General features: G+C 68.8%; 3 protein-coding genes across 10 annotated transcripts; 2 read left to right on the top strand and 1 right to left on the bottom strand.

The window, feature by feature from the left end:
- Nucleotides 1–4,712: 4,712 nt before the first annotated feature.
- Nucleotides 4,713–9,752, top strand: MKNK2 (MAPK interacting serine/threonine kinase 2). 4 transcript variants are annotated; one of them, XM_060182006.1, is made up of 13 exons: nt 4,713–4,819; nt 5,949–6,036; nt 6,214–6,315; nt 6,400–6,497; nt 7,266–7,345; nt 7,427–7,500; nt 7,579–7,683; nt 7,754–7,809; nt 7,892–7,987; nt 8,121–8,238; nt 8,443–8,607; nt 8,842–8,885; nt 8,971–9,752. In XM_060182006.1, the coding sequence occupies exons 1-13, from the start codon at nt 4,769–4,771 to the stop codon at nt 9,397–9,399; spliced, it is 1,506 nt and encodes a 501-aa protein (XP_060037989.1). In that variant the 5' UTR covers nt 4,713–4,768; the 3' UTR covers nt 9,400–9,752. The 4 variants fall into 4 exon arrangements, with proteins under 4 accessions (XP_060037989.1, XP_060037987.1, XP_060037991.1 ...); XM_060182004.1 differs by having other exon boundaries at nt 8,371–8,607; XM_060182008.1 differs by having other exon boundaries at nt 8,121–8,315; nt 8,971–9,285.
- A 3,278-nt stretch (nt 9,753–13,030) lies between these two features.
- Nucleotides 13,031–15,715, top strand: BTBD2 (BTB domain containing 2). 2 transcript variants are annotated; one of them, XM_060182003.1, is made up of 9 exons: nt 13,031–13,389; nt 13,829–13,948; nt 14,045–14,201; nt 14,301–14,406; nt 14,488–14,685; nt 14,765–14,946; nt 15,024–15,111; nt 15,193–15,339; nt 15,407–15,715. In XM_060182003.1, exons 1-9 carry the CDS (start codon nt 13,052–13,054, stop codon nt 15,646–15,648), a joined length of 1,578 nt encoding a protein of 525 aa, XP_060037986.1. In that variant the 5' UTR covers nt 13,031–13,051; the 3' UTR covers nt 15,649–15,715. The 2 variants fall into 2 exon arrangements, with proteins under 2 accessions (XP_060037986.1, XP_007524866.2); XM_007524804.3 differs by having other exon boundaries at nt 13,034–13,389; nt 14,754–14,946.
- A 269-nt stretch (nt 15,716–15,984) lies between these two features.
- On the bottom strand, nt 15,985–18,686 carry CSNK1G2 (casein kinase 1 gamma 2). Of its 4 annotated transcripts, none has more exons than XR_009547350.1 (12): nt 18,471–18,599; nt 18,065–18,367; nt 17,933–17,973; nt 17,772–17,841; nt 17,541–17,689; nt 17,205–17,439; nt 17,051–17,136; nt 16,894–16,978; nt 16,666–16,803; nt 16,489–16,575; nt 16,274–16,380; nt 15,985–16,170 (listed from the first exon to the last, which is right to left on the bottom strand). XR_009547350.1 is itself a non-coding variant. In XM_060182026.1 (12 exons), exons 2-12 carry the CDS (start codon nt 18,234–18,236, stop codon nt 16,116–16,118), a joined length of 1,236 nt encoding a protein of 411 aa, XP_060038009.1. In that variant the 5' UTR covers nt 18,237–18,367; nt 18,471–18,599; the 3' UTR covers nt 15,985–16,115. The 4 variants fall into 4 exon arrangements, 3 of the variants coding, with proteins under 3 accessions (XP_060038009.1, XP_060038008.1, XP_060038007.1); XM_060182026.1 differs by having other exon boundaries at nt 16,655–16,803; XM_060182025.1 differs by lacking the exon at nt 18,471–18,599 and adding an exon at nt 18,614–18,686 and having other exon boundaries at nt 16,274–16,575; nt 16,655–16,803.
- Nucleotides 18,687–19,964: the final 1,278 nt, after the last annotated feature.

Here is a 19,964-nt window from a genome sequence, read left to right as displayed (position 1 = left end):
CTGGGAGGTGGCGCAGTGGCTAAGGCGTTAGACTCTCAAGCATGAGGTCCTGAGTTCGATCCCCGGCAGCACATGTGCCAGAGTGATGTCTGGTTCTTTCTCCTATCTTTTTCATTAACAAATAAAATCTTTAAAAAATAATAATATAATAAATTCTCACAACAACATGGGCAACAAAATGAAAAATATTGCCCCCAGGAGCAGTGGATTGATTCATAGTGCCGGTACCAAGCCCTAGCAGTAACCCTGGAGGCAAAAATAATAATAATTATAATAATAATATAAATTCTTAAAAAAAAAAACAAACAATAGGCACGCGAGAAAAAACAAACAAACAAACAAAAAAAACAATAAACTGAGAGGCTCTTGAAAGGAAAGACCCCTGCAGCCTTGCTTCCTAGCTCGGGAAGCGTGGGGACCTGGGGCTTGAACCCGGGTCCTCACACATAGCAGCAGATGTGCTTAGCCACGTGTGCCAGTTGTCACCTCTTAGCAAAGTCTGTTTACTTTCCCCAGAGCCCTGCTGAGCTCTGGCCTCTGGCTATGCTGGGGATTGAACTGGGGGGCCTGTTTGCAGCACCCACCACCGTCCTGGGAGCTGAATGGGTCAATGTCCCGGCCACACTAGGGGTCACAGGGTCTGGGCCCAGAGGACAGGCCGGGTCACATTTCCAGATATTTCTGGACCTGGCTGCTTGCTGGCCGCTCGCCACCCCAGGGCGGGTGCAATACCCCAGCGCCGCACCCTCTAGGGCAATCCCCGCTGCACCCAGCTGGGGCTCGGACCCAGGGCCTCGGCTCCCCCAATGGCCTTTGGCTCAAGTGGCAGCAAGTGCACCTGGTCCTGCAGCACCCTCCCCCCCAAGTCATGGGGGTGTGAGCAATGCCCAGAGACCTCATAGTGGGGCCCCAGCTGGGTGGGTGCAGGGACCCCCGCCAGGACTCCTGAGGACCAGGCACCCCCCAGCCCCCGGCGCACATGGGGTCCCCTCCTACATGTGGGGGGGTCCAGCCTGCTCCGCGATGGGGACAGGGTTCCCCCTGGTTGCAGGAAGGCCAGGTGCTCGCGGCCCCCTCCCATAGGTGCAAGGGACTTGGGGTGCCTAGACTGACCTGAGGGGTGGGGGTCCCCCAGAGCTTCACGGAGACGCCGGACAAACAGGGGCGCCCCAGAATGCACGGTATTCCTGCAGGGACCCCGAAACCACAACTCGCCCCCTGCACCTGATCTGATACTGAGGCGCGGCCCCTTTAACAGGGGCACCGCCCTCCCCCGCGCGGCCCGACAACAACGTTCTTATTGGCCGGAGGGGAGCCAGCTGCCACGCCCCTCACGGCTCTCTCCCGGTATTCTATTGGCTGCTCTCCAGGGCCCCGCCCGCTGCAAGCCAGATGGATGACGCAAGCGCGTAGCCCAGGCAACCGCTCTGGCCCGGGGGCCCACCGCTTCCTGTCCCACTACGCAGGCGCGAAGGCCCTCCGCCTGGGCTAGCAGGGGGCGTGGCCACGGGCATGGACGTGGTCAGGGGGCGGGGCTTGAGGGTGTGGGGGAGGGCCGGGCACCTGGGATCTGGGGGACCTGGAGCCTCACAGGGGTGGCCCTGGGGTGACCACGGGGTTGTTGACCTGGGGGGGGGTCACTGGGAGCTAGAGGGCACAGCACCCAGTCCGACCCAGCGGAGCCTAGGGCTCAGGGACCTAGGACCCTTGTCCCACCCTCTGGCCTCTCGAACCCGGGTCTTTGTGCACAGTAACATGTGCCCTCTGCCCTCGGCCTGGGGCACCGACACCGGCCCTGAACCACCCCTCTTAATTCCTCAGAACCAGGGGCCCTTGCACGGGACGCCCCAGGCGCTGCACGGCCGGCAGGTCGTGGGGACAGGGGGTGGCCGGGGTCAGCAGCTGGGCCGCACCGCCCTCTGTCTGCTGCACCCCCCTCCCGCCCCCCCCCCCTAAAAACACAGCAGCCCTGGCTCGTCCCAGGCCTGGGGTGAGTCAGCCCCAGGACCAGGCCGGACACTTGCACTCCCTTGCATCAGCTATGACCCCGCAAAGCCGGCACTGCCTGGGGAGGCGAGCAGGAGGGGGGCAGACAGGTGGGACCAGCCAGCCCGGCGCCCCCACACCACCTGCTCCTGCCCCCACCCCCATGGTGACCAGGAGCCACCCAAGGCCTGGCTTAGGGGCTGCTCCAGGGAGTGCCCAGAAGGCCCACGTGCAGTCGAGGCCCTGGGTTCAATCCCTACTCCGTTTTGTTTGTTTTTTATTTGTTCATTTTTGCCAGAGCACTGCTCAGCTCTGGCTTACCGTAATGGCAGGGAATTGAACCTGGGACTTCAGTCTCAGGCATGAGGTTCTCTTCGTAATCATTATGCTATCAACCCCACCCTTTGTGTTTTTTTTATTACTAAGTCTTTGACTGTTGAGATATTACACAAGTCTCTTTGCATAACCATTATTATTTTTAAAAAATGTTTATTTATTCCCTTTTGTTGCCCTTGCTGTTGTTTTATTGTTGTAGTTGTTATTGATGTTGTCATTGTTGGATAGGACAGAGAGAAATAGAGAGAAGAGGGGGAGAAAAAGACAGAAACGACCCCCCTGCAGGTGGGGAGGCAGGGGCATCCTTAGGCTGGTCCTTGCGCTTTGCGACACCTGTGCTTTACCCACTGTGCTACCGCCAGACTCGCACATAACCATTATTTCATCTACCCCTGCCGCTAGTTATTTTTTCCTAGAGCCCTGCTCAGCTCCGGCTGATGGTGGTGCTGCGGATGCAACCTGGGATCTCAGAGCCTCAAGCAGGAGAGTCTCTTTGGCAAACCATCATGCTGTCTCCCTTGTATTATTATTATATTATTATTTTAAAAATATTTTATTTATTTTATTTTTGAGAGCGATGCAGAGAAAGAGAGAGAGAGAGAAACACCAGAGCCCTGCTCAGCTCTGGCTTATGGTGGTGCGGGGGATTGAACCTGGGACTTTGGAGCCTCAGGCATGAGAGTCTCTTTGCATAACCATGATGCTGTCTCCCCCGCACTATTATTATTTTAATATTTATTTCCTTTTTGTTGCCCTTGTTGTTTTGATTGTTCTTGTAGTTATTATTGTTGATGTTGTCATTGTTGGATAGGACAGAGAGAAATGGAGAGGGGAGGGGAAGACAGACACCTGCAGACCTGCTTCACCGCTTTTGAAGCGACTCCCCTGCAGGTGGGGAGCCGGGGGCTCGAACCGGGGTCCTTGCGCCGGTCCTTGCGCTTTGCGCCACGTGCGCTTAACCCGTTGCATTACCGCCCGACTCATTACTATTATTATTATGTTTTTCCCCAGAGCTCAGCTCTGTCTGATGGTGGTGCTGGGGATTGAACCCGGGAGTCAGGATCTTCAAGCAGGAGTCTCTCAGCAGAACCATTCTGCTATCTCCCCCCAGCCTAGTTCTTGATTTTCAGATGAGAGACAGAAGCAGACAGTGAAGGAAGCCACAGCACTGAAGCGTCTGCACGTGGCCCCGTGGCTGAGCCTCGGTGAAGCCTGAGCCAAGCAGCGCACTAGCTGGGACCTTTACCGGTCCGGGTCCGGGTCCGGGTCCGTGCGCTCTGCGCCATGTGCGCTTGACCGGCTGCGCTTCCGCCTGGTCCCTCTGCTTCCTGGCACCGGGCTGGACACCCCCTGCCCCCCAGACCCTGGCCCCCAGAGGCAGCGTTTGCCTGAACCCAGCCCCACACCTGCAGGTGCCCACGTAGGCAGGGGAGGCCGGGCCGGGAGGGGCCGACAGGGGAGAGGAGAATGAGGTGGGGAGGGGGGAGGCGGAGCTGGGCCGCGCCCTCACCTGCCGCAGGTGAGCTGTCTGGGGGAGGGCCTGCTCCCCTCCAGTGGCCAGAGCTGCCTCCTCCCGGGGTTGGCTGGGGGGGGGGGGGTGTGCACAGCACGAAGCTTCTAGAAAGAGGAGCCCGGCCCCCGGCTGGCCTAAGGCGGAGTCCGCCCCAACACAGCCCACGTCCTGGGTCTCCCTGAGCACGCCTCTGGCAGAACGGGGCGCTGTCACTGCCAGCTCCCGCCCTGCGCCCACCAAGCCGGGCCCCTTTCTCTGCCCCGCCGCGAAAACCCTGGGGCTGCTCCCCAGGATGTTGGTGTGTCCAGGAGGACCCACAGGGCCAGCGGGGGAAGCTGCGGAGCCGCGGCATGGCCCCCAGGAAGCCATCGTGAGCGCCCCCAGCCCACCGCGGATAAATGGGGGCTGTGGCCAAGGAGGCGGGGCTCCAGTCGGCCTCCCAGGCTGGGCGGGGCCCTGGCGTCAGTTTCCTCACTGCGCAGGCGCAGCGGTGGGGCTCTGCGCAGCCGCTCCGAGCCCTTTGAGCGGCCGTGCGTGGGGCCGAAACCCCCGCGAGGGGGGCGCGTAGGAGGACGTCGGTGGGCGGAGTCCACGTCATGGGCGGGGCCGGCGCCCCGGCTATAAAAGCGGCTGCTTCGCTCGGCTCCCCGCTCCACGGCGGCGGCGGCGCGGGTTTAGGGGTCCGCGGTGGCGGCTTCGGCGGCGGTGGCGCTGGTCCTCGCGACCGCGCAGCAGGGTCCGGGCTGCGCCCCACCCCGGTGAGTGCTCCCCTCCGCCGGGGTCCCTCCCCCGTTCTGCCCCCCGACGCTCGATCGAGACGCTCGGGGTCCCCCGCCGGCCCCGCTTCACGCCGCCCTTTGTGTGCTCGGCCCCGCAGAGCCCGCCCCCGGGGCCCCCGCGCTCCCAACCCTGCCGGCGGGGTCCGGACGGAAGATGGTGCAGAAGAAACCCGCCGAACTCCAGGGCTTCCACCGTTCGTTCAAGGCAAGGGCCCCTGGGGCGGTTCGGGGGACCCGCAGCCCAGCGGCGGGGGCCCTCCCTGGGGAGGGGTCGGGCTGTGTCCGACTGGGCTGCGGGGCCACGAGTCTGATCGGGGGGCCGCGGGGTCTCCCGCAGAAGCCCCAGCTGCGTCGGGGCCCGACCGTGTCCCCCCCGTGGGCCCCATGGGGGTCGCCCGGGGTCCCCGGGCTGCCCTTCTGCCCCTGCAGCTGGAAGCCTCTGGAAGCCTGCGCTCCCGTCCTGGGTGCTCAGTGCTGCCCACCCGCCCGCGGGTGCTGCTTGCAGGCCCCTACGGGGGTTGGGGGCCCGGGCGAGGCCCGGGAGTGTTGGGGTGCTGCACCTCGGCCCCCAGGCCTGCCCCGCGGCTGCGGGAGGCGGCGGGAAGTCCCCGCCCTGGGCCGCTTCCTGTGGGAGGGGGAAGTCTGCAGGCCGGGGCCGGGGCCGGGGGCGCGGGGTGATGTCAGCGGCCCAGTGCCCCCTGCGCAGCCCCGATCCTCGGCCAGCCCGGCCGGAGACCCCCTCACCCGGAGCTGGGGGAGCCCTGGATCTCGCTGGCCTGGGGCGTCCCCCGCCCTCCCGGGGTCAGCGCCCGGGCCAAGTGTCTGCGCGACTCCAGCGCGGCCTGCCAAGCCTGCTGACCGGGGGCCGCGCCAGCCCTGCGGCGGGGGCCGGGGACGCGCGCAGCACGGGGAGGCGGCACCCCGGGTCCCCTAGGCCTCCAGACCCTGGGAGTCCTGTGCTGTGCTCGGAACGTGGGGGCGGCTGTGACCCCCTTCCTGCACCCCCCCACACCCAGGGGCGAACTTCCTCCCCTCACCCCTAAGGCCCTGGCCCCCCAGAGGGGCCTGCTGTGCACTGGGGCAGCTGTCCAGGCGTGTGTGGGGTGCCCTCGGCCCTGGGTCTGCAGGACACTGTGCGTGCTGTTTGCCTGGGGGCCCTAACCCTGTGTCCCCCTTGGCCAGCTTGGGGGGCTGAGACAGGGCCGCACGGGGCCGGGAAAGCTGGGAGCCGGGGACTCGGTCCCATCCAGGCTGCCGGCCAGCACATTGGGGAAACCGAGGCGGGGGGCCAGAGGAGCCCCCACGTGCTGGCCCTGAACCTGGCTCCTCCCCAGGGGCAGAATCCCTTCGAGTTGGCCTTCTCCCCGGACCCGGCCCAGCACGGGGACCCCGACTTCAGCCTGGAGTGCCCAGCCCGCCCTGGTGAGGGTCCCATGGGAACAGGGAGTACCCAGAGGCGGGGGCAGCTGGGGGCCCTCGGGTGCACCCTGCTCTGACCTGAGTACGGGCTGACTTCTCGGGGTGGTGGCTTCATCTCCCGTCTCTCTCTCTCTCTCTCTCTCTCTCTCCCCCCCTCCCCCCCTCCGTCTCCCCCCACAGACATGCCTGCCAGCCAGCCCATTGACATCCCAGACGCCAGGAAGCGCTCCAAGAAGAAAAAACGCTGCAGGGCCACCGACAGCTTCTCCGGCCGCTTTGAGGGTGAGCCGGAGGGCAGGTGGGGCCTGGCGGAGGCAGGGGGAACGGGCAGCCCCCAGACGCTCACCCCTGCACCCGCACCCCCAGATGTGTACCAGCTGCAGGAGGACGTGCTAGGGGAGGGTGCTCATGCCCGCGTGCAGACCTGCGTGAACCTCATAACCAGCCAGGAGTACGCCGTCAAGGTGGGTGCGGAGGGCCAGGGGTGGCTGGGCAGAGCTGGGCGTCCCTGCCCCCACCACGCGGGGGTAGGTGGGGGCCAGGGGCCGGGTCAGCCCGGAGCACCTCTTATCCCAGGGCCCGTGAGCACCCGCTGCCGCCCGCCCGCGTGACCCAGAAGCCTGGCAGGGCAGGGTCACGGGACGCTGGGCTGGCAGGTGCCTGGGGCTGGCGGGGAGCCCAGGCAGCCACACCCGGCTGCCAGCCTCTCGGGTGCTGTGGGGGTGCCGCCCCCCCCCCGGAGGTGACATGGCATTCTGTAGGTCCAAGAACGAGGTGTCGGGCGGGGAGCCTTTCAGCTTGACCCTTAGAGCATTGGGCTTCCACCCCAGAAGACTGCCCTGTCCCCAGTGTCCTGGGAGAGGCCCCACCCAAGCAGAGGGAGGTGGCTGGAGGGAGGGACACAGGACCCTTGAGGTAGAGCATTCCTGGGCTTCTGCAGGGAGCCAGCTCAGAGACCCCCAGCAGCCAGGGCCTCCAAAGACATATCTGAGGCCAGACCCAAACAGTCTGCAGGCCCTGGGGCTGGAGGAACCCAGCTGCTCCCCAGCCGGCCCTGCCTGGCCCGGCCCGCCCCGCCCCCAAACAACCCCGGCCCCGCCCCCAAACAACCCCGCCCCCCCGCCCCCAGACACCTGGGGGGGCCGCCCCGCCCCCAAACAACCCCGGCCCCGCCCCCGCCCCCAGACACCTCGGGCCCCACAGACCTCACGGCCTGCCCTCTGCGCCCCCAGATCATCGAGAAGCAGCCGGGCCACATCCGCAGCCGCGTGTTTCGGGAAGTGGAGACCCTGTATCAGTGCCAGGGACACAGGTGACGGCCGAGGCGGCGGGATGGGGCCAGGGGGCCCAGCTGGGTCCCGGGTCCCGGAGCCTCACCCCCTCCCGCCCCCAGGAATGTCCTGGAGCTGATCGAGTTCTTTGAGGAGGAAGATCGCTTCTACCTGGTGTTCGAGAAGATGCGGGGAGGTACGTGGGGGTAGGGCAGGGTCATGGGCCGGGCCTCCCCTCCCGCAGGGCGTTCACCACCACCCGCCCACACCCCAGGCTCCATCCTGAATCACATCCACCAGCGGCGGCACTTCAGTGAGCTGGAGGCCAGTGTGGTCGTGCAGGATGTGGCGTCTGCCCTGGACTTCCTGCACAACAAAGGTGGGGACCCCTTGCCCCAGACCCCCGCCCTGCCCCGCCCGCCCCCACTGATCCTCATCCCTCTCCCCAGGCATCGCGCACAGAGACCTGAAGCCAGAGAACATCCTGTGTGAACACCCCGACCAGGTCAGGGCTGGGTTCCAAGGGGCGGGTGTCCCGCTGTCCCACTGTCCCCACCCCTGACCCCGCCATCCTGCCGTCTCCCCAGGTGTCCCCCGTGAAGATCTGCGACTTCGACCTGGGCAGCGGCGTCAAGCTCAACGGGGACTGCTCGCCCATCTCCACCCCGGAGCTGCTCACTCCGGTGAGACCCCCAGCCGCCCCTTACCCGCTTCGGCATAGCGACGGCCCCTGGTTGCCAGCCGGGGATCGGGGTCCCTCTGATTGGCCGGCCGGGGATCCGGGCCTTCTGACGGGCCGGGTGGCTGTGTCCCCAGTGCGGCTCGGCGGAGTACATGGCACCGGAGGTGGTGGAGGCCTTCGGGGAGGAGGCCACCATGTACGACAAGCGCTGCGACCTGTGGAGCCTGGGCGTCACCCTCTACATCCTGCTCAGTGGCTACCCGCCCTTTGTGGGCCGCTGCGGCGGCGACTGTGGCTGGGACCGCGGGGAGGCCTGCCCCGCCTGCCAGGTGCGCCCCCGCGGGACCCTCGCCCGCCCTGAGCCTCGCTCCCGGTCGGGCCCAGCCCAGAGCGCGGGTCCCCCAGCTGCAGCCCTCGCCCCGCACGCTGACCGCGCCCGCCCGCCCGCCTCCCCAGAACATGCTATTCGAGAGCATCCAGGAGGGCAAATACGAATTCCCCGACAAGGACTGGGCGCACATCTCGCTGGCCGCCAAGGACCTCATCTCCCGCCTGCTGGTGCGGGACGCCAAGCAGAGGCTGAGCGCCGCCCAGGTGCTGCAACATCCCTGGCTGCAGGGGGTGAGTGAGTGCTGGGGGCCGGGTGCAGGGGGGGTGCAGGGGTGAGTGCTGGGCGCCGGGTGCAGGGGTGAGTGCTGGGCGCCGGGTGCAGGGGTGAGTGCTGGGGGCCGGGTGCAGGGGTGAGTGCTGGGCGCCGGGTGCAGGGGTGAGTGCTGGGGGCCGGGTGCAGGGGGCTGCCGGGGGCAGTGCTGGGTGTCCTGCGAGTCCCCCGCCGCCTCTCTCCCCTCCCCGCAGTGCGCCCCCGAGAACACCCTGCCCACACCCAGACTCCTGCAGAGGTGAGCAGGAGCCCCTGTGGCGGCGGGTTGGGGGCCAGGTCCTGTAGCTCCCTGCCCGGTGACCCCCACCCCTGCCCGCACCCAGGAACAGCTGCACCAAAGACCTGAAGTGCTTCGCCGCCGAGGCCGTGGCCGTGAAGAGGCAGCTGGCGCAGCAGGAGGACGAGGAGGGGGGCGCCGGGGGCTCCCCGCTGCTGATCCGCGCGGCCTCGCGCTGCCTGCGCCTGTCGCCCCCCTCGCAGTCTCAGCTGGCCCAGCGGCGGCAGCGGCGCCACAGCCAGGCGGGGGCCCCCGTGGTCCTGGTGGGAGACCGCGCCTGACCCCGTGCGGAGCCCCCAGGGCTTTTGCCGCCCTGCCACCCTGGGCCCGCGGCTTTTATAGGACTTGCTGTCGGCTCTTCCCCTCCCCTCCCCTCCTCCTGTGTTTTTTCTCCTTCCTTTTCTCTCTCCGGTTTCACGAACCTTTCCCTTCTTACTGTGTGCAGAGCAGACCCAGGGGCCCTCAACCAGGATAAGAGCCCCCAGCTGGGCTCAGGGTGCAGGGAGGAGCACCCGGGGGCCCCAGGGCCACGGCAGGGATGAGCAGCCCCCCGGCCCCGCACGCACTTCACCCCCAAAACACCTGGCAGCTCAGGGTGGGCCGGAGCCCCTCCCAGCTCTGTCCCCACCCCCTCAGTGACAATCGGGGTTCCCTCTGCCCCTAAGTTCCAGCTGTGGCATGGGGATCCCCCACCCTCCTGGGGGGCAGGACAGGCACCCGTCAGCCAACACACCAGGGGGCCCGGACCCCCCAACCCGGCACGCCAGTGCCTCCTCTCAGGGCTCATCTGACCAGGCCACGTCCCGTGCTCCTCGCCCCTGGGGACCCCCTCCGTCACCTGCCAGGCTGGGGACCCTAGCAGGGAGACACTATGCAATATCGCCCCCTACTCGTGCTTCCGGGGCCATGCCCCACCCTGCCCCGGGGTTTCCGGTGCCCGAACCACCTCTCTCCCCTCCTGCCCTCGAAGGAATACTTGAATGTGGACGAGGGGGGACCCCAAGTCTCAGCAGGACGGGCACTGTCTGGGGGACCCCCTGCCCAAAGACCCCTCCCCCAGCTCAGCCCTGGGCCCAGCCCCCACTGTGCAGTGGGGCGCCCGCTAGCCTTCTTCCCGCCTGAAAGTGGGGGGTGGTCTCACGGGGGGGGGGGGGGCCGGCAGGGGCAGAGCCGCTACTGTGAATGGGGTGGGGGGGCAGCGTCACTGTGAGGCCGCGGGTGACAGAAAAAGACTCCCGTGTCTGAAGGGTCCCTATCACGCACTTTTAACCCATTGTGCCCAGCGGGCCACAGGCCCAGATCCACCGGACTTTTGTATTCTGTTTTGTAAGGATTTAATAAAAGTCATTGAAAGAACAGAAGGTCTCTCGGCTCTGGTGACAGGCGGCGACAGGGGCAGTCCCCAATCCGAATGGAGGGAGAAGCCCTCTTCCTCCCATGGCCAGGCTGTCCCGGGGTCAAGGGGGTGGGTGGGTGGCTCCTTTGCAGAGTGCCCCAACACTGCAACCCACCAAGCCCCATTCCTCAGTCCACTTGCCCTGGGAGGGCTCCCCGGACGTGGTGGCAGGATTATAGACAAGTGTTCAGGGACGACAGTTTAGTTCTTTCTGTCCCTTTGCTCTGGGGTCTGCTTGATGTCACCTGGGTCCTTCACAGAGAGCCCCAGGCAGGTGCTGGGGGAGGGGGTCCTGAGAGTCTTTGCAGAACTGTTATCACTACCACCATTCTTTTCGTTCTGCCTCCAGGGTCATTGCTGGGGCTCGGTGCCAGCACCACAAACCCACTGCTCCTGGCGGACACATTTTCCATTTTATTGGATGGGATAGAGAGAAATTTGAGAGAGGAAGGGACCTAGAGAGGGAGAGAGACGTCTGCAGGCCTGCTTCACCTGAGAAGCTTCCCCTGTGCGGGCGGAGAGTGGGGCTTGAACCCAGATCCTTGTGCCCGGTGACCTCTGCGCTGGCTGGGGCACCGCCACCAAGCCACTCCGGATTCGCTTTTTTTTTTTTTTTTAAATGTTTTATCTTGATTTGTTGGATAGAGCGAGTCAGAAACTGAGAGGGAGGGGGAGATAGGGAGGGGGAGGGAGACACCGAGACCCCTGCAGCCCTGCTTCACCACTCGGGAAGCTTTCCCCCTGCAGGTGGGGACCAGGGGCTCGAACCTGGGTCCTCGCACACTGTAACGTGCGCTCAACCAGGTGCGCCACCACCCGGCCCCCTGGATTCGCTTTGTGAAGTCCACATCACCCTCTAGAGGCCACCGCTGGCCGCGGTCCCTGAGTTCCTGGGTGGGTGTCAGCCTGAGAGCCCCGACCAGCGAGGGCCAGTCCTCCTGGGCCGCTGTTCTGAGAGGGGGCCAGGCGGTGGGCACGGATGTACGGCCATTACCAGGCACAAGGACCCGGGTTCAAACACCCGCTCCCCACCTACAGGGGACAGCTTCATGAGCAGTGAAACCGGGCTGCTGATGTCTTGTTTATTTATTTATCTACTGGATAGAGGAGGCCAGAAATCGAAAGGGAAGGGGGTGGGAGAGGGAGAGAGACAGAGAGACACCCGCAGCCCTGCTTCACCACTTGGGAAGCTTCCCCCCTGCAGGTGGGGAGAAAAAAATCCTTTCCAGAAAAACCCAGGGTCTTGGCCTTGAGCTCTGCTCCCTCCTGCCCTCTCTCCCTGCCAGACAGGACCCCCATTTCTTTCTTTAAAATTTTATCATCCTTGTGGTCCAGGAGGTGGCGCAGTGGAGAAAGCACTGGACTCTCAGGCATGAGGTCTTGAGTTCAAGCCCCGGCAGCACATGGACCAGAGTGACGTCTGCTTCTTTCTCTCCTCCTCCTCATTGATAAATAAAACATTTTTTAAAAGATCCTTATTTACTGAGTAGAGACAGAAAGTGAGAGGAAGGGGATATAGAAACACCTGCAAAGTTGCTTCACCACTCCTGAAGCTTCCCCCCGCAGGTGGGAGCTGGTGGCTTGAACCACGGCCCTGGTGCACGGTAGATAGCGTGTGCTGAACCAGGTGCGCCCCCCCCGGCCCCCCACCTTACTGAGGACTCGGTGGCCCCTTCCTCTGATCCCTCCTCTTCCCTGGTGACATCACTATCTTCTTTTTTAGAATATTTTACTGTTTCTTTTTTAATATTTTTTTATTATTGGGGAATTAATGTTTCACACTCAACATAAGGACAATAGTTTGTACATGCATAAACATCACTATCTTTCTTCCCCGCCCTCTCAGCTTTCCTTCCTCTCTTCCCTTCTCCCCCGTCCCCGCTTACCGGGAGCCCTGTGCGAGGATCGAACCTGAGACTGCAGAATCCCTGTGCGGTCTCGCCCGCCCCGCCCCGCCCCCACTTCTCCTTCCAGTCTCCTCCCCATGCCCCTCCGCCCCAACGCCCCGCCCACTGGCCCTAGGAGGCCCCGCCCACCAAGCTTCCTGACCACTCGCAGCCCGCTGTCGCTCAGGCCCCGCCTCCCGTACGCGGGCCCCTCACTGGCCACGCCCCTCTCCCAGGAGCTTCACCCACCCCAACCCGCGCATCCGGGCGCCGCCCCTCTCAGACCTCGACCCGAAAGACCGCCTCTGACCCCCGGGCCGCACTCACGGGCCCCAGCGCTCCCGGACGCCTCCGTCGCAGTCTCCGCCCCACCCCGGGGCGCCTTTGGGCGGGCCCCGCCCCCGCCCGGCTCTCATTGGCTCCTTTTGGTCCCCCCCCCCCGCCACCGCCCCGCCCGGCTCTCATTGGCTCCTTTTGGTCCCGCCCCCCCGACCCGCCCGGCTCTCATTGGCTCCTTTTGGTCCCGCCCCGCCCCGCCCTCATTGGTTCCTTTTGGTCCCCCCCCCCCCACCGCCCCGCCCGGCTCTCATTGGCTCCTTTTGGTCCCGCCCCGCCCTCATTGGCTCCTTTGGGTCCCGCCCCCGCCCCGCCCTCATTGGCTCCTTTGGGTCCCGCCCCTCCCCCGCCCTCATTGGCTCCTTTGGGGACCGCCCCGCCCCTCCCCACGCGAGCTCCACCCCTCGTCCCAGGTGCCGCTCTGATTGGTCGATCCTGGACACGCCCCTCCCGCGCCGCAGCGCAGACCCCGCCCCACGCGGCCCCGCCCCGCCGCGGCGCACGACAAGATGGCGGCGGGTGGGAGCGGCGGCCGCGCGTCGTGCCCGCCGGGGGTGGGAGCGGGGTCCCCGGGACCCAGCGCCAACGCCGCCCCGGCCCCCGGCAACGCGGCCGCCGCCGCCGCCCCGGGGCCCGCCGCCGCCGCCCCGGGGCCCGCCGCCGCCGCCCCGGGGCCCGCTTCGGCCGAGGAGCCGGGCGCGCTGCTGCGGGAGCCGGCGTACAACTGGCAGGCCACCAAGCCCACGGTGCAGGAGCGCTTCGCCTTCCTCTTCAACAACGAGGTGCTGTGCGACGTGCACTTCCTCGTCGGCAAGGGCCGCGGCGCGCAGCGCATCCCGGCGCACAGGTCACGGCGGCGCGGGGGGCGCGGGGCTGGCGGGGGACGCGGGGCGGGACCCGCAGTGACCTCGATAGGGACCTGGATTAGGACGGAGACGCCCCCAAGACCGGGGACCCTGCCAACAGGGGGCCCCGGACAGGACCCCGCGGGCACCCTCCGCCCAGATCGAGGACGTGACAGTGACCCCCCCGGGACGCGGAGCCCCATGGACACCTCACAGGGACCCCAGCCTTCCCCCGATCTCCCCGCTCCGCCACCCGGGACCCCCGATGCGCTTGCCCCCGCGTCCCCCAGTCATGGCTCCCCCGGCCTCCGGGGGAAAGCGGGTGCTGCTAGCCGGCCCTGCACTGCAGCCGGGGCCTCCCCACCCCAGGCACCCGGAGCAGCGGGGCAGCCCGCCCTCGGGTGCGGGGCCGCGGGCAGGCTGACGGAGCCCCGCCCGCAGGTTCGTGCTGGCCGTGGGCAGCGCCGTGTTTGACGCCATGTTCAACGGCGGCATGGCCACCACGGCCACGGAGATCGAGCTGCCGGACGTGGAGCCCGCGGCCTTCCTGGCACTGCTCAAGTGAGGCCGGCGGGGCGGGTCCCGGGGCCCCCGCAGACCGACTGCAGGCCGGCGAGCCCAATCCCTCACGCCGATCCCTCACGCGCGCGGGCGCAGGTTCCTGTACTCGGACGAGGTGCAGATCGGGCCCGAGACGGTGATGACCACGCTGTACACGGCCAAGAAGTACGCGGTGCCCGCGCTCGAGGCCCACTGCGTGGAGTTCCTCAAGAAGAACCTGCGGGCCGACAACGCCTTCATGCTGCTCACGCAGGTGCACGTCCTCCCCGACCTCCCCTGCCCTCCGCTGCGGGAGTCCCGGGACCTGCGGCGCCTGCCCCCGCCTGACCCCCGGCCCGACCCCCTCCCGCAGGCACGGCTGTTCGACGAGCCGCAGCTGGCCAGCCTGTGTCTGGAGAACATCGACAAGAACACAGCCGATGCCATCGCCGCCGAGGGCTTCACCGACATCGACCTGGGTGAGCCCGGCCCCGCCCCCTCACCCGCCGGCCCCCCACCCGGCCCCGCCACTGACCCCGCGTCTGGCCTCCCTCCCGCAGACACGTTGGTGGCGGTGCTGGAGCGCGACACGCTGGGCGTGCGGGAGGTGCGGCTGTTCTGCGCGGCGGTGCGCTGGGCGGAGGCCGAGTGTCCCCGGCAGCAGCTGGCCGTCACGCCCGAGAACAAGCGCAAGGTGCTGGGCGAGGCACTCGGCCTCATCCGCTTCCCGCTCATGACTATCGAGGAGTTCGCTGCAGGTGCGGGGGGACTGCGCGGGGGTGCGGGGATTCCTGCCTGGGCTGCGCCCCTGACCCCCGGCCCACAGGCCCCGCGCAGTCCGGCATCCTGGTGGACCGGGAGGTGGTGAGCCTGTTCCTGCACTTCACGGTGAACCCCAAGCCGCGCGTGGACTTCATCGACCGGCCGCGCTGCTGCCTGCGGGGCAAGGAGTGCTGCGTTTCGCGCTTCCAGCAGGTGGAGAGTCGCTGGGGCTACAGTGGGACCAGCGACCGCATCAGGTGGGCCGGCGGCGGGGGCGGCGGGCTGCGGGGGTGGCGGGCAGGGCGGCGGTGCAGCCCGGCGCGTGTCCCCGCAGGTTCTCCGTGAGCAAGCGCATCTTCGTGGTGGGCTTCGGGCTGTACGGCTCCATCCACGGCCCCACGGACTACCAAGTCAACATCCAGGTACGGGCCGGCCGCCCCTCCCGCCCGGCCTCGGGGATGCCGCAGTCGCAGTCGCGCTCACTGCCGCCCCGCACCCCCCAGATCATCCACACGGACAGCAACACGGTGCTGGGCCAGAACGACACCGGCTTCAGCTGCGACGGCTCGGCCGGCACCTTCCGCGTCATGTTCAAGGAGCCCGTGGAGATCCTGCCCAACGTCAACTACACGGCCTGCGCCACGCTCAAGGTGGGTGCGCGCCCTGGGCCCAGAGCCCCCGCGGCCTGAGCCCCGATCTCACCGCCGCCTCCCCCAGGGCCCCGACTCCCACTATGGCACCAAGGGGCTGCGGAAGGTGACCCACGAGTCTCCCACCACGGGCGCCAAGACCTGCTTCACCTTCTGCTACGCGGCCGGGAACAACAACGGGACGTCGGTGGAGGACGGGCAGCTCCCCGAGGTCATCTTCTACACGTAGCCCCGCCCCGCCCCGCCCCGCACGCAGCAACACATCTCGTCAAGCCCCCCAGCGAGGGCCTGGGGGACCCCCACCCATAGCCCCGAAGCCACAGAGCGCCCCGAGGAGGCGCGCAGAGCATTTTTTAAATAAAAGAAACGAAAGAGCCGCCTGTCTGCCACCGAGCACGGGGCCCAGAAGGGGAGGTCGGGGCGGCCCCGGGTCCAGTGACCAGCCCTGTAGGCGTGAAGCCCTCCGGGGAGACAGCCCGTGTCTAAGCCTTTGAGGAGCCCTGCCGCACGGGACTCGAACCCGGCCGAAACATATTGGACACAGCTTGCAGCCCATGACCTGCACCCCCCCCCCTAATCTGAGGCGCGGAGGACGGACGGACGGACTTCCCTCTGCTCCAAGGGCAGGACACGCTCAGGCCGCCGACGGGTTTCCTTCCCTTTATTGTAAAAAAGCCGCTAAGGCCCCGGCTGCCGCTTTGTGGGGCACCCCCAGCGGGAGCCCCACCGGGAGTCGCCTTTGGAGGGGGGCGGCCGGCGGTCTGTCTGTCCGTCAGTCACTTGTGTCTCTGGAGCGGTTTCCTCTTCCTTCTCTTGAAGAAGCAACAGCACCTGGGGTGGGGTGGGGTGGGGTGGGGTGGGGTGGGGTGGGTGAGCGGGGGAGCGGGGTGGGAGGGAACGGGGAGGGAGGCCCCCAGCCCGAGGCGCCCCTCACTTGGTCTCCTCTGCCACCTCCACCTCCGCCAGCGCCGTGATGGGGGCGTTCGAGTGGCCAGCCGTCGGGTCATCCGCATTCAGCTCCCCGTTGGTGGAGTTGAGCGCCTGCGGGGCGGGAGCGGTGAGGGCGGCTCCGCCCCGCCCCGCCCTCTGACCGCCCCGCACCCTGGCCCGGCCGGCAGCACAGGGCAGAGGCGGCGGGGCGCCGCGCACCTGGTTCCGGCAGTGCAGCAGGGTGGTCTCTCGCGGCTGCTGGGTCTGCGCAGGCAGCTCTCCGTGCGCCGGGCCGACGGGCGTGGGCTGCGGGGCGGCCGTCACTCACTCGGTCGGTCACTCCGGCCCGGCACCCCGCCCCGGCCCGCCCCGGCCCGCCCCGCACCAGCGGCTTGCCGGCCCAGTCGTAGTCGTAGTCGAACACGAAGCCGCTGCGCTCGAACAGGTCGGAGAAGAGCTTGCGCAGGTAGTCGTAGTCCGGCTTCTCGAAGAAGTCCAGGCGCCGCACGTAGCGCAGGTAGGTGGCCATCTCCTCTGGGGGCGGGGTCAGGCGGGGTCACGGGCCAAGCCGGGTCTCGGTCACGGGGCAGGCGGGGTCACGGGGGCAGGCGGGGCGGGGCTCACCCGGGAAGCTGTGGCACAGCACCTCGATGGGCGTGGCGCGCTTGGTGTCCCCGATCTTCTGGTAGCGCTCCTTGAGCGTGTCGGCCTGCGCGGGGTTGATGGTCAGAACGCGGGCGCCCCCCGCACCCCCCCGCCCGCCCCCGCGCCCCCCGCGCACCTTGAGGCCCTGCCAGGGCAGGCTGCCGCGCAGGAAGTACATGAACATGTGGCCCAGAGCCTCCAGGTCGTCGCGCCGGCTCTGCTCTGCGGGGACAGCGATCAGCCCGCCCCGCCCGCGCCCCCCCCCCGCCCCCCCGCCCCCGCGGCCGCACCTTTGCCCAGGTGCGTGTTGACGCTCATGTAGCGCGCCGTGCCCGTCAGGCTCTTGTGCTCGCGGTAAGGGATGTGCTTGCGCGTGTCCGGGTCGATGTACTCCTTGGCCAGCCCGAAGTCGATGATGTGGATGGCGTGCTGCCGCCGGCTGCCCGGCCGACCCAGCAGGAAGTTCTCGGGCTTCACGTCGCGGTAGATGAGGCTCCGCGCGTGCACGTACTCCATGCGCGTGATCTGCGTGGCCGCCAAGTCGGGGAGGGCACCGCGCGCGCCCCGCCCCGCCCCTGCCGAGCATGCGCCCCGCCCGCCCCGCCCCGCCCCGCCCGCCCGCGCACCAGCTGGATGGCGATCATGAGCACCGTCTTGAGCGTGAAGGTGCGGTCGCAGAGGTCGAACAGGTCCTCCAGGCTGGGCCCCAGCAGCTCCAGCACCATGGCGTTGTACTTGCCGCACGGCCCGAAGTAGTACACCTGCGGGACGCCCTCTGCGGGCGTGCGGGGCGGTGGGCTGGCCGCTCCCCCCGCCCCGCCCCACCCCGCCCCGCCCCCCAGCCCGGCCGCCCGCACCTGCCGTGTTGAGCTGCTTGTAGAAGCGGTACTCCAGGTGCAGCTGCGGCGCCCGCGACTTGATGGGCTCCTGGGGGGGGGGGGCGCGGGCGGGCGGCGGGCGGTCAGCGGCGCAGGGGTCCGGGGCGGGCGGCGAGCGCAGGGCAGGGCGGCCGACTCACCAGTTTGATGGCCACGTACTCATTCGTGTAAAGGTTCTTTCCTGCGGGGCGGGCCGGGCCGGGCCGGGCCGGGCGGGGGTCAGCGGGGCCGGGGCGCCGGTGCCCAGCATCGCCCGCCCGCCCCGCGCTCACCGAGCCGCAGCTCCCCGAAGTTGCCGCAGCCGATCTTCTTGCCCACGCGGAAGTTGGGGCCCACCATCAGCACCCCCGAGGAGGCCCCGCCGCGCGCCCCGTGGCCCGAGCGCGCGCCGCCCCTGGGCGCCCTGCGGCCGTCGTCGTCCCGGGCCGCCTTGTCCGGCTCCATGCGGCCGCCCGTCCCCGCGGGGCTGCCCGCCCCTAGGCCGCCATGGGCCGCGGGCTGCTGAGGCTGCTGGGCCGGGCGGCGGGGGGCTCTGGCCGCATGCCCTCGCGCTCCTCACTGCTGGCGGCGCCCGGCTGCGGACACAGGCGGCTGCGGCGGCTCCCCCACCCCGACTGCCCCGCGCGCCCGCCGCCCGCCCGCCCCCTCGACCCCCGCCCCGGCCGCCCCCCCAGTTACCGGCCCTGGTGTTCCCGGGGTCCTCCATCTTGGGGCCAGGCCCGGCGCCGGACTCGAACCCCGAACCCGCCGCTCAGTGACGTCACAGACCCGCCCCGCCCCGCCCGGGCCGCGCCCCGCGCCCCGCGCCCCGCGCCCCTCACCTCGCTGGCCGGGACCTGTGGCGGGGCTCCCAGCTGCTCGGCGGGGGCGGGGGCGGGAGGGAGAGACGAGACGAGACGAGACGAGAGCAAGGGGTGCAGAAGAGGGAGGGAGAGCGGGCGCGGCGGGACAAGACGGGGGAGACGGACGGCGGGCAGTGAGGACAGGACGGCGCTTCCCGCCAGCGGCCCGGAGAGCGGCCCCGGGGCGCCCACCCACCGCACCCCACCGCGGGGCCTGGCTGCATGGGGGTCCCGGCACTGCGGCGGCTCCCGTCTGCGGTGACCCCGGCCGCCCGCAACCTGCTTCGTGGGGGCGGGGCGGGGGCCAGAAGGCGCAGGGGTGGACTCCAGTGCGGGGCGCGGCTGCAGGACCGGGCGAGCCCGGGTGCGGGGCTCCCTGGCCGCGGGGTGCGGGGCTCCGTGGCCGCGGGGTGCGGGGCTCTCTGGCCGCGGGGTGCGGGGCTCCCTGGCCGCGGGGTGCGGGGCTCCCTGGCCGCGGGGTGCGGGGCTCCCTGGCCGCGGGGTGCCCTGGCCGCGGGGTGCGGGGCTCTCTGGCCGCGGGTTGGGGCTCCCTGATCACGGGTTGGGGCTCCCTGGCCGCGGGGTGCGGGGCTCCCCGGGAGGCAACGTCGGGTTCCGCGGCCCCCGTACCTCGTTCAGTCGCGTTCAGGGCCGTGTCCGGGCGACGTCCTTCAGCAGCGCGGCGCCGGTCCCCGCGCTCTCTCCGGCGCCCTCCCGCGCCCCCGCAGCCGCGCCGCGGGTCTCCTCATGCCGCCGGCGGTCGGGCGCGGGGCCCGGCTCCCGCGTTTCGTCGCGTCGCCGCCGCGCTGACACCACCCGCGCGGGGGGCGGGGCCGGGGCCGGTGCGCAGGCGCGGCGCGTGCGTGACGTCGGCGCGCGAGGCCGAGACCCGGCGGCGCCCGGGGTGACGTCACGGCGCCCGGTCGGGGGCCGGGCGGCGCTCGGCGGCCCGGGGAGGCGGACGCACGGGGGCTCGCTGGGCGGCGGGCGGAGCTCCCGTGTTGTCATGGCGACGCGTGGTCGGTCGCCGGGGCGCGTCCTGTGACGTCACGGCCTCCCCACGCCTCGTCGGGGGCGGGGCCTCGCGCGGTGACGTCGCCTCCCGCCCCGCCCCGCCCCGCCCCGGCGCCCGCGCGGCTCCCTGCACCCCCGGAGCAGAGGCGGCCCCGGCCCCCGGCCCCTGCCCGCTCGCAGCCCGCAGCCCGCAGCCCGCAGCCCGCAGCCCGAGCGGGGGTCTGCGCTCGGTGGCGGGCGCGGGGCCGCACTGCCGCGTTTGCCGGCTGGATAGAGCCGGAAATCCAGCGGGAAGGGCGACGCCTCCCACTGCGGG

Source organism: Erinaceus europaeus, chromosome 23, assembly GCF_950295315.1.
Source record: "Erinaceus europaeus chromosome 23, mEriEur2.1, whole genome shotgun sequence".
Lineage (NCBI taxonomy): Eukaryota > Metazoa > Chordata > Mammalia > Eulipotyphla > Erinaceidae > Erinaceus > Erinaceus europaeus.
The sequence above is the reverse complement of the archived record's forward strand: the minus strand, read 5'-3'. Positions and strand labels throughout refer to the sequence as shown.